The following is a 19,849-nucleotide window of genomic DNA, read 5'->3' as shown; positions in this document are numbered from 1 at the left end:
GCATGGCTCACCTGGAGCTCTCGGTTCCCGTCCTCTTCAAGCTGTTGGGGTTGCGGATGAGTTTGTCCAACATGTTGACAATCTGCCCAAATTTAGGCCTGTCACTTCTCTCCTTCTGCCAGCAGTCTAGCATCAGCTGGTGGAGTGCAATGGGGCAGTCCATTGGAGGGGGCAGCCGATAGCCTTCTTCAATGGCCTTAATCACCTACGGAAGAAAACACGATGGTTTATGTTAAGCTGCCAGGCAAGCTTTGGTAGATGTTCGCCCTCTTTCTCAGCAAGTTCCCTATACATCAAGCTGGCAGCAAGCTTTGGGAACAGCTCCAATTCCTTCACAGAAGCCAAAGCTGGGCCTGAGTATCACTGGCAACAGGGCAGGCAAGCCAGCTGTTGCTATGAGGTGTTCTCAAATGGTAGGCAATGCGAATCTGAAACTCTAGAGTGAAGAGGCATCAGTGTTCCCAAGTGATGGAGCCAATGAGATCCACAACATGGTGTGGGCCTGACCCTCAGAAATCACAGGGCAATGAGCCTCCCCAGTCTGCTATCCAGCATCAGCTAAACATTGATAGCAAAAGGGACTCAAACCCAGACTTAAAGACCTTTCTCAGGAAGTATTAATAGTTTCCTCCAAAATGGAATTCCCCGGCATCATTTTAAGCCTGTGTCCTCTTGTCTGACAAGAACGCATCTTCCAGACCTCCCAATCCAGATGATACCATCTCTCTCTGACACAGCACACTTTTCAACCGCTCCAGATGCCAGGCCATTTTTACTTTTGGGAGACCAAAATATACCAGAATACAATTCTGTATTTCTTTCTTGGTCTCAGTTGGCTGTCAACTGACCCCATTTAATGTGTTAGTGAGTAGGTGTTTTTTTTTTTTAAAAGTATTAGCAAAAAACTTTTTTTAAAAATTAAAATTTATATTTTAAAGGGGGCACTTACACAGCTAAGGAAAGAAGTTATAATGGCAGATGATAATTATCTTACTGGCCAGAGGGGTTTCCTTTCTAATAAGATAAATAAATTATTCAATGGTCTTTCTTCTCATTCTAATTTTACCAATCTGTTTTTAGAGGTATTCTTTCTCACTGGCTTTTCTCTAAACTCTCCTTCTTCATGGCATAAATTCCAGTACTGCAGTATGGTATGACTCATGCCACATTTAAAGAGGGGAATTACTTCATAAAATCGTGGCTACTCATACGATTTGTTTATCAGTATCCTATGCGATTTTGGAGGTGCTTTTACCTGTTTGGGGAATTTTTAAAGTTGTATGTGTTTTAAATCAATCTTCTCCCCTCACCCCGACGGAAATGACAGGTGCTAGTAAAACATGCAGTGGTTGCAGCCATCTCAATGACCACACTGGATTCACCCTGAGGTGAGTCTATCTACTGCTGAACAGAAAATGTTCAATTCAGTTTCTGAGTACTGGTACGACTGTTGTCTTTTTAACCAGCACACTGTTTTCGTTTAACAATCACCTTGTGATTTATTAAGCCCTCTGATCCTTTTCCTCCCATGTATTTTTGACAACATCCTATTGTAGTAGTATTTTTTTTACCTCTTCTAAAGTAGACTTCTATATGCTTGCTATCTTACTGACCATTATTCTATTTATTTCTGGCAGTTTCCTTAGGTCAGCTTGATCCCCTCACTTGCTTTTATCTTCCAGGTGCATGGTGTTGATTCTGGACTTGATGAAAACGTTTTACACTGGATTAATGAGAACGCGAGCAGCACCGAGCTAACGCCAGGGTAACACAATTTGTTATAAACCCTCAGACTGTTTAATACTTTTTCATTAGCTCTCTATCCACTGCCACTTTGGAAGATGGCTTGTGGGTTAACAAAGCATATTTTCTCAGTTTACTGCTGAATGTTTTGTGGGGGAGAGAGGATTAAAACCAACAAAAAGCTTGATGTTTGACATATTTTCAACAATTACTTTGACTCACTTGACATATGCCAGCTGAATTCTACCCATGAAAGTTAATTCTCCCGCTACATTTTCTATGGATTCCTGTTGTACACAGAATCCAACACAGAGACATATACACATGAATGACCAATATTATTTGTAGGAGAGAAATAGCTTCAGATGGTTTTTCATGGATAAAGCCTGAAAACTAAAAATTTAAAACAACAAAAATTGTTTTAATATAGAAACTGCAAAACTATAGGTCTGAAAATACTTAGGGCAGGGATACTAACAAAATGTTTAGATAATCTGCTGATATGGGCATTTGGTCACGATTCACAACTGAAATAAAGGCAAGTTTAAATACTAAAAATGAACGAAGTCAAGGCAAGCACTATTTGCTCATTTAGGTTATCTGTCCTTGTCCCTTTGAAAATCTCTTAACCCAAAATCAAATGTTGCTACAAGAAAGGTACCTGAAGGTATCTGTGTAGCATAATCACATCAAATAATAGATTACACACCAGTCAGCTCTACCGTCTTTTTCTAGCCTGTGATTACCTATCAGTTATGCTAGCTGCTGTCTTTCTTTCCACCTGCTATGAAACTTCCTTTATAATTTACAGATAATTCAATGTCAACACAATCATTCCTCTTAATCTTGTTCGGGAATTCTTTTTGCCCCACTAGACATGACATTCATCAGCTTCTTTATTGCTCTGGACATTCTTTTATTATTAAGGTAACGAGCATCCTGTTTTTTAAGTGTACCTGGTTCTTCACTGAATTGTCAAGGCTTCTCGACTTCCTGCTGTTTCAGGCCAAGGCAGATGGTCGGGTAACATTCAGATCAGAGAGAATTTTTTAAAAGAAGACTTTTTCTAAAACATAATTTTTATTGATACATAAAATACCATGCATTTATACAACTCTAGGCTAATATTCTACCTCATACATATAAACATTTTGAAAGTTCAAGAGAGTGGCCATTTTATTGTGATCTGATTTCCAACCCTCCCAAAACGAATGAAAATCTTTCCAGAATTAGCTAATAAGTGTTCTAGGAAAACCCCTGGGTCTAGGTTTTTTTTTCTTTTCTTTCTTTCTCACTGGAGATGTTTGTAATTAAATTCTATTACTCTGGAATCTTATTAGTGTCATTATTGAATGCTTTTCTGAAATTGCAGGCATTGTGGATACTCCCTTACGAAGTAGTCCAGATGGTACATTTAAAGGGATGTGCATAATTAACAAAGGGTCATTTAGTGAAGCTTTATTTTAGAGTCCTCAAGGGGCAAGCTCTCATTACAACTCTGTCAGCTTTAAAATATTCACTAGTTTTCTTCCAATAAACCTTTCATGTCAATTTTATCACATGTGAAATGTGTTTTTCATATGTCCTTGCATTTTCTTCAAATTCACTGTTCAATTTTGTTTTAGTTTGAACTTTAAATTTAACCAAGGAGAAATACTGTTCCATATTACTAATCTATGCATCTTTCTACATCTATGTATCTAATCTATTTCTCTCCTAGTCTCCATTTAGGCTATGTAATTTTGCTCCTTGAAATCCATGACCATAATGTTTAACTACATTACTAGACACATTTGTAGTAAGAATCTTGAGTTTAATGTGTCATTTCAACTTCAATGCTCACTCCATCATACACTAATGTGGAACTTTCTGAATCCCAACGCAAAGGCATATATTCCAGAACATAAACACTCACATCTTGATTGGACATATCCCAATAGGGTCTCTCTCCATATGACATCACTTCCCACATAACGATTCCATAGCTCCATACATCACTCGCTGATGTGAATTTACGATAGGCAATTGCTTCTGGCGCAGTCCACCGGATAGGAATCTTGCCACCCTGTGAACATTCAAGCCATAAGTTGATGCCTCAGTACATTAATGATGTGCCATTTTAGTTTCTGAATGTTGTTACTGTTTGCCAGGCAGGACAACATTCTTGAGATAGCTCTCCAAACAATAAGAGACTTGTCTATTTTAACTAAAGTCTTCCAGGTAGAGACAGTTCTCCTTAGATGTTTTCTTTTGTCATAGGGAAGTGAACAAGTAATCTGTTTAATTAATTTTGAAAAGCCCACCTATTATATGAGCTCTGCTTAAGGCAATATTGTAGAAGAAAAGGAATCTCAGGTTTTACAAAATACATATGTTAGCCATGGTATATCAATGGATGTGCAGCTGATACTCATTTTGACTTCTAGAACTCTTTCAGCCAGCAGCACAAAGGCAATGCTTAATATTGCTTCTAAAATCATGAACTAAAAAGTTAAATATGAAAATTTCTATCCATCACATTGTCATCCTACTCTTACATAGCATGAGAAACATGACCAACATATGCTAGAAAGATAATACCCTAAATAGACTCTTAGAGAAAGCCAAATAATACCAGATGCTAGAGCCATTATTGACTGTAACAAAGTGAAGGTAGGATTTTGGTTATCATTTAATTTAAAAAAAAAAACAGCAAAAATGATAAAGCAATTGACTATTACCCAGGAAAAAATGTAAATGTATTTTGTTTGTTTGTTTTTGTTTTTTGCTTCAAATGTCTTTTGTTTGATTATGTTTATGAGCAAGGTGTTTTTAATGAAGTTTCAAATTTCCTAGGGTTGCATCTGGAGAGATTAATTCAACTTGAATTAGGAGTCTCAAGTTGTTCAAGAGGACATCATTTAAAAGTTTGTATTCTTAGGGCTACTGAAAAGGACAATAAATTATACTGGAAATTGCACTAATTCACTGCAGTTTACTCTAAAAACCCAGTGTATCACATTTATATTTGTTACATAGAGAAGGACATTTGTGCTGCCTTCTAACTTGCTTAAATATTTGGCTAAGGTATTATTTATGTAAATGTATCATTCTAGAAGCCTCCTTTAACTTTCCTCCCTCTAACTACTGAGACAAAATAAAAGATCTTCAGCATTCACACAGATGTATTCTTTCCTAAATGGAGTTGGAATTCAAAAGAAGATACTGTAAGAATAAAAATTAGAGGCAAAGAAACCAAACACTACGAGAAAAAAAAATTACCACACCAAAAAAAACCCCAAAAAGCAAACAAGCAAAACCCGACAACAACAACAACAAAAAAATGCTTAGGGTTGTAGATGCAAAATGGTCAGCATTAAATGGCCGGTAAGTGTGTGTGTGCTTCATGTTGATTTTAACAGTGTCAGCCCTAATGGCCAATAACTTTTATGATTCCATGTTTATTCCATTAGTATCTTATATTCAGATGGTCCAACTAAGATAGCATAGCCATTAACTGGATACTGATAACTCTTAACTGTGCCCTAATCCTGGCTTATCTGCCAGTAGTAAAATGAAGGCCATTAGATACTGGAAAACTTTGCATAGTGTAAATGTTTTATAAATCCTGTATATACATTCTCAGAGTCGGTAGCCAAACAACTAGAAACATTACTCTGTCTTGTTTAAAATAAGATTTTTTTTTTCAGTATTAGAAAGAACCAAATAGAAAATCTAAAACAAATAGGAAAGAAGGAAGGAAGGGAGGGAGGGAGCGAGGGAGGGCGGAGGGGGGGAGGGGGGGAGAGGGGGAGAGAGAGAGAGAGAGAGAGAGAGAGAGAGAGAGAGAGAGAGAGAGAGAGAGAGAGAGAGAGAGAGAGAGATTTTAAGTGTAAAAACTACAATAATAAGTGAAGCTCTACTTTGTGGCTTTGTAAAATGGACATACATCTCGAGGCTGTTTCAAAACCCACCACTCGGAAACATGGCTTAAAAACGGATGTATGGCTACGAAGAGGCTCTAAAGGATGAGAAAACTTGTAAAATCACAAAGGGCTTAAACAGGAAAGTGAGACGTGAGGACCAGTTTTCTCCGAGTGAAACCCCGCAGGTGGCCAATCCTCCTTACCCTTGTGGTATACGCTGCTTCCGGGTCGTCCTCAAGCACCCGGGACATGCCGAAGTCAGACACTTTGCAGACCAGGTTGCTATTGACCAGAATGTTCCGCGCGGCCAGATCCCGATGCACGTAACTCATGTCAGACAAATACTTCATCCCAGACCCAATGCCACGGAGCATGCCCACCAGCTGGATGACCGTGAAGCGGCCGTCATTCTTCTACGTGCGGAAGGAATCAGGAACGCTCATTAGCATTAGGCCGCATTCATTCTCACTGAGCATTTAGGACTTGCATGGTTTTTACTAACTGTATCCGGTATGCAGTCAAACTCAACATCATTTCCGGGCCATTTTGACCAAAGTCACTAATTCACTAGCAAAGTGAGTATATCCTAGAAGCTGGGTTTGCTTCCTGTGATAGATGGAAATCATCCACCTGTAATGAATCTGTGGCTCAAACAGCCCCACGATCCAAGAATACATCAAATACTACTCTCATCGAACATGGGTTATGTCATAGTCTTTTAAAAAATCACATCATTAGTTATTTCTCCTGTTCTTCCTTCACTTCCGTTAAAAAAAGTCCATGACCACCACCAAACAAAGTGGGGCAAGGAGTCTGTTAGAGTTTTCTAAACACCAAAACTCTTGGGTTTAATATAAAGTAGTCACATACCCTGAGGAACGCGTCCAAGGAGCCATTCTCCATGTACTCTGTTATGATCATTACTGGTTTACCTAGAGTTTTCAGGAAAAAAAAAAAAAAAAAAACACAAACCCTTGATGAGCACTGTAGTTAATGAGATAAAAATGGGCTGTGCACAATTTTTACTGCCAAGACACCTGTCTTGTGCGATCTAATTTAATTAAAACAAGCCAAGCTTATGCCTCAGCTGTGGGGAACTAGGAATGAAATATTAAAAAGACGAGTAGGTTTAAATTCCATCTGGAAGGTTAACCCTTTGGGTGGCTTGTTGACAAGGTCTTTAACTAAAGTGGCCTCTGGTATCCAGGGAGCACATGAATGGATAATTGCTCTCTCAAGCAAAAGGGGAAGAAGATAAATGGGCAGGCCTGCTTCAAGGGAAAAAAAAAGATCTTTAGGATAATTAATTTATTTTGTCCCCAGAAGAGCCACATGTGCGATGCTAAAGGAATCAATGGATAGAGAAACTTTACTTATTCAGAGAAACCCGAGTTTCAGGAAGCAGGAGCTACTTCGGATCTGTCATTGTTCAGACACATCTTAAAGCTCACGCATGCACGTTAACTGCTTTCCCCTTGTCTTGCTCAGATTAGGAGCTGTAGTCTTTCTTTTCCCTTTTCCTCTCTATACATGAACTTATTCTATTTGTTTCCTTAAGCCACCTACCTCAACAGCAACAAAATCACAGAGAAGGTTCATTAAATTATTTTGTCCTAGATAGCAGTTTTAATTCAGTACTAGAAGATTCTCACTCCCCCCACCTTTCTTTTTTTTTTTTTTTTTTTTTAAATAATTTTAAGGTTTGGGAGAAGTAGGGAGAAACACCACTTTTATTTCACTTTAGTTTTCTTTCTGAGAACCTTAGGAAATAAGAACCATTCTTTAGTTTCTTAATCACTGGCAATGGATTCAAGGTCTGAAATTCCTTCTTTCTAAAGGGGACTGTGGGAGAGGGGTGGGGCTGGGGCATAAATCCTCAATATTTTACTAAGGGAAGGGTTAGAGCTAAGAGAATGTAAAAGATTCCCTGAGAGGAAAATAAAATGTTAGTTTGATGATAAATCAAACATATTTACACTTTCATTGCTGTAATTGTGGACTGTTTGGACTTAGGGAAAACGGACTGGGACACATCACTGTTGAAAAGCCCCCCCCCCAATTATTCTAAACTAATAATACATTTCCCAACCAGAGCCCCTATCAGAATAGACTCTGCTCTAGTGTGGGGAAAAGTGAAAACGTCTTTGTTTCAGAGGCAAACATTTGGAAAGAACTGAAGTTTTTAATTTCAACAAAGTCTAATTTCTGAAAATTTTGTTTTTAGCTTGTGTTTTTGGTGTCCCAACAAATTTTTTCAAAGCAAAAATTTTGGACTAGAAACCAATACTATGGGGATTTTATTTTCAAGTGATGAGTGAAAGCTGGCAGAAAAGGCAGGGATCTTGGTGTAGACCAAAGGATGAGTCAAATCATTTCGTCTTTCCCTTTGGCAGTAGGGGAGGGTCCCGGAACACCTTTCCATCCTCCATCCACACAGGAAAACACTCTTAGTTCTTAGATTCATTCACCCTCTACATCTGTGACCGCGGTCTTCCGACAGCACAAATGCATCTAAATGAATTTTAATTAACCTGCCTCAATCAAAAGATACTTTGTCAACTAATGAGAAAGGGTGACTCTCTTGGCAGTGTCATTAACTCCTACTTCCATTTCACCAGATCTTTTGGAGGTACAGAAAAGAGTAGAAGGCCCAAAAGACAGGGGGTTAGTAGAGAGAATTTATAGTCTCCCCGTCCATTTAAAAAAAGTTACTCGAGTAACCGCTGGTAATGAATTCACACTCTTCCACTCCACCTTTTCACCCTCACACCTCCCGAGTCTGACTATTGGCACCATCTTCACGATTTTTCTACATTCCTTTTTCTGTTTATTAACAGTATCCATTTGTCAGAATCTTTATGAGCTCTACAAGAGAAATAAAGATGAATGTCTCCATAAGCAGAGGGGCTAATAAAGTGGCTGCAGGCTGGGCTCATGGATGGAGGCCGTTCCTTCCCTTTGGACAGGCACGGACAGGAAGGGATGCAGTGGGGAGGGCCACCATGGGGGGAGGGGACAGCTCCTCCGGTGGAAATTTTAAATCATTTTAATTCAGTGACAACTGCATTATGCAAATGCACCCAGTGGTTTATAACAGTTACAGCTGTAATAGCTGTGGGTTTTAGCAGCACGGTGGGACTTTAACACAAAGATCCCCTGTTTCTTCTCTCTTCTACCAAGGTACTGTGAAAATCACTGTCTGCGGCAGGAAAAACACCCCAAGCTGAACAGAGCCTCCTTTTGAGAAGCTGGACCTGCAGAAGTATTTAAACGGAATGTTATCTTTTAATTAAAGTAGTGAAGGGCTCTGGGCAGCCCCGAAAGGCCACAGGCAACAGAAAAATATCCTGTCTGTGAAACTAATCTTAAAAAGCAAATAGAGCTATTCTATGCTAATTATAGCCTTCACCTCAGGTGGAAAATTATACTATATCCTTAGCACCAAGGTTCCTTTTTTGAAGGATTCTGAAGATGGGGAAAGATGTACTTCCTAAGACATAATAACACCAGTTAACACTTAAAGAGTTTGGTTTTTGTTTTGTTTTTAATTTGCCCAGCATTATGCTAAACACACTAAATAATTCATCCAAAATAACCTTGTAAGGCAAGTTCTATTTTTACCTCTATTTTACAGATCAGGAAACTGAAAGATTGAGCAACTAGCCAAGGCCACGTGCCTGACTAGCAGCAGAGGTGGGAGGCAAGTCTTTGGTTACTAGGCCAAGGGTCTCCAAGTGTGACCCCAGGAACTGCAGCTTTGGCTTAACTTGGAGCTTAGACATCCCAATGCATGGACCTCATCCCACTTGCTGAATCAAGCCTCTGAGGATGATGTTCAGGAAACTTGAAAAAGTTTTCCAGAATTCTGACGGATGCTTGAGGATCTCTGAATTAGTGACTACTTTCTCTTTTTCAGTCACCTCATTTTCTCTTCTTAAAGAGTCTGTACCCTTGGTTCCTAATTTCCCTCTGCCCCAGACCTAATATCCAGAGTTTACTCTTTAACCTACCCATGTCCCCTTCCCTTCACCCACCTCTGCACACAGTGCTTGAAGGTGCTTTCACAGGCACCTCGGATCGGTAAGAAGCACTGTGGCCTTCCTGGAGACAGAGCCCCAGGTTTATGAGATCCTTGATAGGTAGTAACTGTAGTAGGTTCTATGGTCCTGGAACAGAGCCACCTTCAGTAACGACCACTTCAGCTGCACAATCCATGTGGCAATTTATAAGTTGGTCTCCACCAGCCTTACAGATGCATTCAGGGTTTGCTTTGCAAAATACATCTGTTGAGCTGTGTCGTATTTTAACTGAAGCATGGTTCACAGGCTCAGTGAATGCTAATGGACTAAAAATGGAAAGTTCAACCAGGTGTTACTGTAAATAGGTGCTGAACTGAAACAACCATAAATCAGGCAGAGCAGACAAGCAAATCCCCCTAAACATAATAAAGATTCCCAAGATCCACCCCCTTGCATGTGCAATTAAAGCCTCAAGCACAAGGTGTGGCGAGGTTTTGTTGTGTTTTATATGAAAAGTACTTAAAATTTATTTTGCTTACCATCTGCTTGCGCCTATCCTGTGACAATCAGTTGGGTCTAGCAAAGATTTGAAAGATGGCGAGGCATAACAAAAATCTGCAATATTAATTTCCCTAAAATCTCACACAAGCTGCCTTGGTAAGAGGGTATCAGCCTAAACCATAGACCCATTTAGAGCTGACTATAAGATTAATGACTTGTCCTGCACTGATTTCCTCCTATTAGCAATCAGTGGGTCTGCTCCATCTGTCATTTCCCTGGAAAGAAAATGTGTGTTTAATTTGCCAGTAACTTCTAAGTTGGCTTTGTAAAGGGAGTGACCCACATACATTTGGTGACGACGCCTTCCAAGTGAATTATATTCGGGTGGTCAAACTGTCCCATGATGCTGGCCTCACTCAGAAAGTCTCTCCTCTGCTTGTCTGTGTAACCCGCTTTCAGAGTCTTAATGGCCACACAGATCTCTCTCTTGCCAGGCACTTTGAGACGCCCACTGCAGACTTCACCAAATTCACCTTTGGGAGAGAAGCAGAATTGACCGTGGATCAGAAGCACAGCACATTCCGGATCAGAGAGTAATAGTTAACGTTTGTTGAGTGCTTACTACATGCCAGGCACCATGCTAGTGTTTTCCACAGATCAAGGAAATTTCATGTATGCAGATGTTTGCATATATATGTGTACATATAGTACACTCACACGCATTTATATAATCCCACATGGATATTTAACATCCACCAAGAAAACAGGCTTATTAGACAGACACTCAGATACTTACCAACTCCTATGACTTTTTCAATCTTAATGCAGGATGCATCAATTTCTTTGGCAAATTCTCGAACTGCTTGGTTGGGATCTTCGTATGTGAAGGGATCCACATAAGTTCTAACACCTAAGTAATAAACATGTGATAGATTGACCGATCAGTTCTCGGGAACCACTAATACACTAAAGTTGTCTCAGTCTAAAAATACTTAGCACAGGAAAAGTTTTCTTAGCAGGAGAAAAATCCTCAGCATAGACAGATGAAAATGTTTAAATTCTTGCTCTGGTTTTCATTAGTGGGTAAACAAGGAATTGTTAGCTACTTAAGAGGCTGTAGCTCCACTGACTTCCTGGAATGTCTTCACACTTCAAGGACAAAATTTTTAAAATGACCTATCCCGTGGAGAAAAAAAGTCCCTCTAAGGAAATGTAGAATGTGTGAGCTGAATATTGTTGTCTCAATCAATTGTTCATATACTACCCATCGTCACCAGCTATCCTCCTATGGGGAAGATAATAGTAACTTTCTTCCTCAACTGGCGGTTCCTACCTGGTACCACCTTTTGCCAAATATCTGGACCAGTAAAATATATGACCAACAATTAACAAACTAAGATTGAACCTAGGTTAAAATGGATAAAAGGGATAACATCAGCTAGTTGATTTGAGAATATAGCCTCTGTATTGGATCTCCACTTTTATTCTGTTTTGGGAAGAAGGTGATGTAAGTAAAGACATTGGCGTTCACTTAGACGCTTCCACGGGAGAAAATGTAGCCTAATTGTGATTAGTTTGAACACCAGGAAGTATCCTTCAGCCATACCCCATAATCACTTGCGAACTAAGTTCAGAATGTGAGCTCCAAAGACCATTAGTAGTCACTGGGAACTTTCTACTGGCCTTAGCATCTCTCCTTTCCTTAGGGCTTTGGATGAGGAACCTGAGAAGATATAGGACCATGGTTGGCCAAGCTCTTTGATTTTCCAGGCATGTCCGTCTTGTCCTCATCTCAAAATAAATTACAACAGTTTTGTTTTAAAATATATATGCCACATGCAAATTAAAAGGTATGGTTTTAGAAAGGAAAAAAGGTGAACACATGGAAAGTTGTCACACATCCTGTGCCCTTCATCACTTTATATGCTCTAGCCAAGAAAATCTTTCTCAAGATTATTCTTCCTACCCTTAGTCTCTCTCTTCCTTTTACCTCCATGGGCTGTTTAATAAGGTACCTATACCTATTAGCCATAGGTTGCTATTTAAATGTAAGTTAGTCAAAATAAAACAAAATTTAAAGTTTACTTCCTCATTCACATTGGCTACTTTTCAAGTGTTCAGTAATAGTACTTATGGCTATTGGCTACTGTATTGGATGGTGCAGATGTATAACATTGTGCCATCAACTCAGAAAGTTCTATCTGACAGTGTTCCTGGAGAGTCATCAACCACTGTCCATTTAAGAGTCTTCTATCTTGCTCATGTCCTTCTGGAGCCAGTTTTTCAAATTTATTCTTTGACCCACTTGGAACATAACAATAACTAGAATCCACTAAAGAAACACTGATGGTCCTGAATTCTACAGCACACATTCTTTGGGGTTTAGCAATTACTTTTCAATTCCTTATTCTTTCTTCTCCAAAAAATTTACCTTGAGAAATTGAGAAAAATTGTTACCTGTTAAATCTTGCCACCCAGATACAAAATTAAAATAGCTCCTCTAATACCTTTTCAGGGCAAAGGATAAAGGAAGGAAAAAAAAGAATCTAAAGGAATTTCCCCAACCCTCATCTTTAATCTCACTTTCAACAATCCCCAGTCATGTATGTCAGTTTGATACTCTGAAGTACATTATTTGGATAATTCCATGAAAGGAATAGAACATGAATAGCCACATGAATATTATTTAGAAATTACTAAACTGAAAACAGGACACAGGCTCTTAAAATAAAATTATTTTTAATCCAATTTTTTGTACCTTGATTCAAATGTTTCTCTTCATCTGCTTCTTGTTTGGCTTTACTGTATTTACTCCGTCTATTAAAAATTAAAAAAAAAAAAAAGAAAATTATTTTCAAAAGCTGACAGCCATAAGTTTTTTGCTACCATAATATAAGTCAGGCAGATACACTATGCACATTTTACAGATGAGAAAACTGAGGTTTATGAGAGGTGAACTAACAAGGTGAATAGCTTCTCATCTTGGTAGTGAATAACGGTTTCACTGCAAGCAGTCGGAGTTTAGTCTCTGCTCTTAGCCACTATATTAAAGTCGTATAGCAAATATTTTATAATTATAATTTCAAATCCCCAAAAGAAATTTATATTATTGAAGATAGATTATAAATTTATTGGCTAGTTGTCCCATAAGTATTCTGAATTAAAATAAGTTTCCTTGGGTAAATTCTGCATAAATAAAAGGGCAATAATTTCAATATGTGATGGGTAATTCCTTATCATATTATACGATATTCTGTGGTTATTGGTTTCAGCTGTTGCATGCAAAATCCTCAATTATTAACGGAAATTTCAAAGGTAAATATTTGCATTGTACTGGATTACATTCCTTAAGAATTTGTAGAAAACTTGCAAGAGTGAAAATGAGAAGTTTCCATTTGTAGCCTAATTCTCTTTCCAACAAAATAGTGTATGATTTTACAGTTGTTATTCTGCTCTGAGTGTCCTCTAGGCGTGTGATCTGGCTTTGCTATCAAGTCCCGGGAATCAGAAATCTTGACTACATATAAATCTTGAATCAATAATCTTGATACATCATAGACGTGTGTGTGTAGGTGTATGTGTATAAGGCGAGTCCCAGAAAAATGTATACAAGTGGACACTTTGGTCAACGTTGCTCAAGCAGTAGTTTGTCATAATCAGAAGTGTCTGGACACTGATGGTAACCACAACGAGCCCCTCTTGTAATTGCAGAAGTCAAATGTGATTTGTATTCATCTTTTGTTATCGGTATATATTGAGTATTACAATTTTATTAATAATACAGTTTTCCTTTCTTAAAATGTGTATACAGTTTTTTGGCACCCTCTGTATATTACTTAAATGAATTGGAAATCAACTTAGTTGATATTACAGGTTTCTAAAGTTTGGGAAGATGAGGCTAAATTAGTGAACAAAATGGGTTCACTTATGTTTCTGTCAAAAACGCAAAGCTGACATGCAGTTTTATAATCATCTTGCATTTCCTCAGAGCTTTAACATCAAGATAAGTCAGGACTCTTACATATGAGGAAACAGGCTCTGAGATGACAAAAAACTCCCTAGAGGCCACAGTGCGTCTCAGCAGAGTGGTTCTGTCAGAATCTGGTAATGGAACCCCTGACTGAACAGTAGAGAAGGGCAGATGATCACGGAGAAGAGAGAACAACGGAGAACCTAAAGGAGCCAGGCAGGGCAAGGCGAGAGGCAGCCCCGCCACGGTCACATGCTTCAAGGTCTCCCCCACACCCCTCTCATGGTGAGCAGCGCAGGACCCAGCTCCACATTCAGACCCTCAAAGCCTACCGATGTTCCTCCGTGTGTATAATTCCCTTGCAAATAATAATACCTTGCGCTTTTACACTGCATTTAACTTTTCAAAGTGTTCTCATCACATATATCATTTCCTCCCCTAACTGTTTGCAAAGCAGGAACCAGCTTAGTAAACAGAGACCCAGTTACTAGAGTTAACTGCAAAGCGTGTGTAATTCAGTCCCAAATAATAGCTTGCCTTCTTAGCATTTAACTCTTTGAAGAGCCTTCACAGCCTTTACTGAATTGCATCTTCATGACAAACCTCTGAAAGCAATCAGGCAGACAGACACGCCTTCTGTACAGGTACGGACATGGAGGCAACGGGCAAGTGATTCACCCACGGCCCCTCGGCCAAGTATAGGTGTGTGTCTGCCTTGACTCGGCTCGTGCTTCACATGCCTCTCATAGTGGAGATGAAGTTATAGGATGATATGAGAGTTAATTATTAAGTAATGTTACATTTTATATCAGTAAATCCACTTAAAATATATTTCACTACTCTCAAAATACATTGCTTCATCAAAGACACTAAGCAGGTTTAAATGTCCTGAAACCAACCATTCCTATCAAAGATATGCTGCCCCCCAATCTTCCCACCTCTTTCCCCTTTTAAAGGAAATATAAGAGTGTTAGGCAGGGACTAGGAAAACAACATTTTATGCTGGGGAAACACGTGGCTAGGTCCCAAGGGTGTGATAGCGTCCTGCCAGCTGAGAGACTGTGTCTTATCAGAGCTCCTAAAAGCATTATCTAAAATTACAAGTATATCTTTTAAATCACTTTAGATCTCCAATTTGAATTTCTTTCCTTTAAAGAAGGACAAAATTGCAGAGAGCAGGAGAGCTTTGGTACCGACTTTAAATTGTGAGTTCGTCAAAATTCTCTTGGTATCTACCAATAGAAACAAGTGGCCTCAAGCTGCCAGGAGTGTGGTAATCTGTTTTACATCAAGTCCATTCATTAAATGTGTGCAAAGCCAGAGGAAATGCAAAATGGCAGGGATCATTAATTATAAGGCTGCTGTGCCTATCTCTTCCTCCGATTTCTAAACATAAGGGAGGAATTAAATTAGAGGTGAAGGTGTATCTTTAAGGAAACTTCTTTTCTTTGGAGGGTGAGTTGGAGAAGAGGGCCCTACAAAAGTACAGGGAATGCCGAACACAGAAACACAAGGATTACTGTTCAAAGGCTAATTGCAGACTATTAGCTTTTTAATAATACCTTGAAAACTAAAATGCCTGAGTCCCACTCTACCTTTGTCACCTGATGACCCTTTCTCCTTGTCTCAGGGTAGGACAACAGGTCCCTTATTGTCCCAAGAAAGAAAGCCCATTGAAGCGTATTATTGGGTCAGCCAGCCTGGAGGAAACCACACAGCCCAAAGAAGTGCTAACTTCAGATTGACATCCGAGGCAGATCACCAGAATGGCAGAAGGAAACCTTTGTTGTAGATTTTCTAATTATTGAGATGTGGGCAAGCTGATTTAAAAAGGGTAAGGAGGGGAGTGGTTGGCTAGTGAATGTTCCAGAAGGAAACATGGAACCTGCTGGAGTTAGATAAAAGGGTCTCCTTTGCAGGTGAAACTTTGAAAGACTGTCAGCTAAGCCCTGCTTCTGTCAAAGGGAGCCGTAAAAGGGGTATTAACAGACATTGTTGAGGAGCAGCATGAGCCCCCAGTGCTGCCGTCCCAACCAAAGTGTTGTTCCTGGCACCCTGACTATTCAACAAAACAAACGAAATAGTGGAAGGGGAGCGGGGCAGAGGCCCAGCATAAACCCTGCTTTTATTAAAATACTAACTTTCCTGACCGAGTGGATAGATTTGATTGATGTGGTTCACTGTTCCAAAACTAATTAGTAAAAGGTAAGTAATTTATGCAGCTAAAGTGCAGATTAAAGAAGATAAAGCAGGGTAATAACTAGCACGGCTCCAGGAGGAGCCTTTTCAGCGTTCAATGGCATCACCCGTGACAATTCATAGAAGCCATCTTTCTTTTTCCCCTTCCTTAAGCTGTCATTGTTCTTGCACCAAATGATGTCTAAATGTTCTTTCATGAGCAACATTTTGAAACGGTTGGAATTGAACTGTACGATTGCATGCAAGTTGTTTAGAAATGTTCCCGCAGTACCATCTGCCCTCTAATTGTATGAATTTACATGACTTCATCAGAGCCGATTTCGGCTACCATTTAAGTGTATTCATTCTTATGTGATCATAATATTCCAACGAGGACACCAGGGAAGACAGACACAGACTGAATGGTAACTATTTTACCATTACGTGAACAGTTAGCTCCAAAGTGGAAAATCTTAACCTTCCCAAGAACAAAAAACCAACTTGCAGTGTCTGACTTTATATTACGCACTAGACTTGCACATTAATTCACAGATTACAAATGTTACTAACATCGCTGAGGAGACTTTTGAAATTTGGGGTCAACAGAACTGTTAATGTTAGCTTTTCACGTAGGTCCAATTTTCAGTTAAGAAGACAATAAAATTATCTATGCCAGTATTGGAAATCAGAAGAGATGGACTCCTGTCCATCAGGCAACTAACTAGTTGTGTGGGCTTGGTTTACTTAGTTGTTTAACCTCCACTCTAGTCCTCAAGTTCTTAACATACAAGATGCCAGCGTTAGAATTACACAATTTCCTAAACCAGAGCCATTCCCTCACAAATTTTGCAATAGATACTTCATTTTTTCTTAAAAATCAGTTCACTTTCTTTTGGTTTACCATTTAAGGTGAAAGGGGTACTTTACAAGCCTAACATAAAGGGAAACCCGTATGGCTAGCAATCATTAGAAGATCAGTATCAAATCAGCCTATGCAACGATTACAGGCAATACTTTTCTCTGATCACCAACTGTCCTTTAGAAAAGAGAGTCATCTTGTATTCCAGTCCTTTCTTAAAAGTGTTTTCCATATATGAACAATGAAATACTATTTGGGGAAGACACCCTAGCCTGAAGCAACCTGAATTAATACTATTTGGGGTGTTTCTGGAGGTAACACAATGAAATCATTAATAGAAAAGGGGGGTATTAGAGAAATTTAACACTTTTGATCATCAGTCCTGGTGGTTATGACCTTATCATTGCATCTTATGATGTTCTTTAAAAACCACTTCCAAAAGCAATAAAGAGGTAACCCTGTAGAGCTTGCTAATATGTATACCTAGAAGGACATGGGGAAATGATCCTGTGCTGCTAAGACAAGGCACGATAGGTGGTTTGGGGTAAAATTTCTACGTACGGCATCACATAGGTACAAGATGTGCTGCACCTTAAACAGCCGACTTAGCAAATACAATTAATTGTGTTTGCCGAAAAGCTGACAGAATCCTTAAATTATAACTCGACTAATGAGGAAGACACTGATCAAACACGACTATAAAAAAGTGTAAATCAATTTGCTTAACATAACATGCATGGCAAACACATACAGTATATCTAAGTCCACCTACTTTGTATAGCATGCCATTTTAAATATATAAAGTTTATCAACTTAGCAGTTTGACTCTTTCACTGAGATCCATAAATGTGTACACATCCAAGTTGGCCAAAAGGAAAAAGTGGATCTTTACGTTGAAAAAAAATCGAAGATTACTCTGGCTTCTCTAAGGCTCAGCCTTCTTAATATAAAGTAAATGTAATGAAATAAATGACGTTAATTACTCTAAAAAAATCTAGCAGGAAACCAGCTGTGAGCTGTAGACTGTTTCCTCTTTCTTCAATAACGAATTTGCACCAGATAGTCTTTCTCTTTGAGGTAATCAGAAGGACTGAAACTTTTCTCACTGTGTGGGTTCCTGTCAATCCACCTCTTACAAATCTCCCATGGCATCAGCAGCGTGGGGTTCAGGTGGAGGAGGCATCAACCTGGAAGGGATCTGTCTCTAGCATCCATCCTGCCGTCAACATTCTGTGGCTCTAAGAAGCGAGAAGCAGCTCCATCACTTTCCAGGCTAGAGTGTCTCCTTTGTTGTTTGCCCAGGCCACTAGCTGCAGTATAGCGAGATTATTTTGCAGGTACCATCTACCATCTTTCATTCGTAGCATGGACCAGACTTTTATCTGTACTACCTGTCTCTTCTGTCTTCACCTGTTCTCGTCCCATTTAGACATTTGCAGTGGAACATGACAGAGCACACAGCTTCCGTGCGGAGAAGCCTCAGCTGAGTGTGCGACAGCTGCAGAAATGCCTGTCAGCTACCTGGCTCCAGGCAGCCTTTCCCATGACAGCTTTATGGCCAACACTAAAGCAAAATCAATAGGAGGGCAAAGGGCTGACATTTCATTTTCTAAAAAGTGATCCATTGTGGACCAATCACCAAGCAGTGTTTATCAGCCTTGGGAAGTGACATTTTTTTTTTTAATGGGAAAGAAGGAACAGGAATCATCACTGGGTAACTCGACAGGCTCAATTCTCTAAGGTGGGCACTCATAATTGGAAATCCAATGCATCCTGCTATCAATCCTGCCTTAAATAATAAAGTGATCAATAAAATCAGAAAGGAAATTAAGCTATCAAGCTTGCAATGCTATTTTCTAGAGCAACGGCTTTTAATAAACTTGTCTTCCCGCATTACATTTTCCTTCCTTTTCGTCAACGCAGAACCTCCAAGAGAAACTTATAATGAGGTGACTTATTTCTAATTACTCCGGTTTGACTGCTAAAATTAAAGGAAAAAAAGGAAATCTAAATGCAAGCTGGACTACAACTAGAGAATGCTTCCAACCAATATCAGAGGAAGTCGAGACTCACTTTCTGCAAACAATATTCTGTCAAGTGGAAATGTAACGGCTGTATGCGATGTCAGAGGGGTAGTAGATTGGGGGAGGGGGGCTTATCATTTTGTAAGGGGTATAAATGATAAATGTCTAACTATTACAATGTTTTGTACAAATGAAACTAATAAAAAACAAAAAACAAAGAAATCCAATATTCCGTCAAGTGGTTCTGAGCATCACGTGGTGCTAGATCTCAGCCAAATATTTTTTGAAGTAAAGGTAAGTAATATTTTTTCTATTTTTAGATTTTCAAACCTCTACATTTCCTGATAATGCAAGTTATTTATATACACTGTAAAATTTTCAAAAGCAGGAATGTGTGATAATGAAAGCAAAAGCCCATGTAATTTCTACACACCCTCCCAAGGCATTCCTTACTTCCCACTATCAAATGGATTTATATGTATTAATGCACACAGTTCCCCATGTGTTTATGTGCCCGGCAAGTATACATACACAGAATCAAATGGCAATGGACAAGAAAAAGGTCCATCTTGATTAACTTTCAAAATCAATGCCTGGGAAGAAAAGAATACTGGAAATTCAAATTCTGTTCAAGGCCAGTTGAAGTTTCC

The 19,849-nt window shown here is 39.1% G+C and overlaps 1 protein-coding gene across 2 annotated transcripts in view; it reads right to left on the bottom strand.

Annotated features, from left to right (window-relative positions):
- EPHA4 (EPH receptor A4) overlaps positions 1 to 19,849 on the bottom strand; it is a 127,425-nt gene that overhangs the window by 4,913 nt on the left and 102,663 nt on the right. For both annotated transcript variants that reach the window (XM_033112411.1, XM_033112413.1), the window contains exons 9-15: positions 12,927 to 12,985; positions 10,965 to 11,078; positions 10,516 to 10,701; positions 6,519 to 6,580; positions 5,852 to 6,061; positions 3,659 to 3,808; positions 12 to 205 (exon numbers count right to left, since the gene is read on the bottom strand). In XM_033112411.1, the coding sequence (XP_032968302.1) occupies positions 12 to 205; positions 3,659 to 3,808; positions 5,852 to 6,061; positions 6,519 to 6,580; positions 10,516 to 10,701; positions 10,965 to 11,078; positions 12,927 to 12,985 (975 nt within the window). The remainder of the gene's footprint in view (positions 1 to 11; positions 206 to 3,658; positions 3,809 to 5,851; positions 6,062 to 6,518; positions 6,581 to 10,515; positions 10,702 to 10,964; positions 11,079 to 12,926; positions 12,986 to 19,849) is intronic.

This window comes from Rhinolophus ferrumequinum, chromosome 8 (assembly GCF_004115265.2).
Source record: "Rhinolophus ferrumequinum isolate MPI-CBG mRhiFer1 chromosome 8, mRhiFer1_v1.p, whole genome shotgun sequence".
Lineage (NCBI taxonomy): Eukaryota > Metazoa > Chordata > Mammalia > Chiroptera > Rhinolophidae > Rhinolophus > Rhinolophus ferrumequinum.
This window is presented reverse-complemented; position numbering and strand designations above follow the sequence as displayed.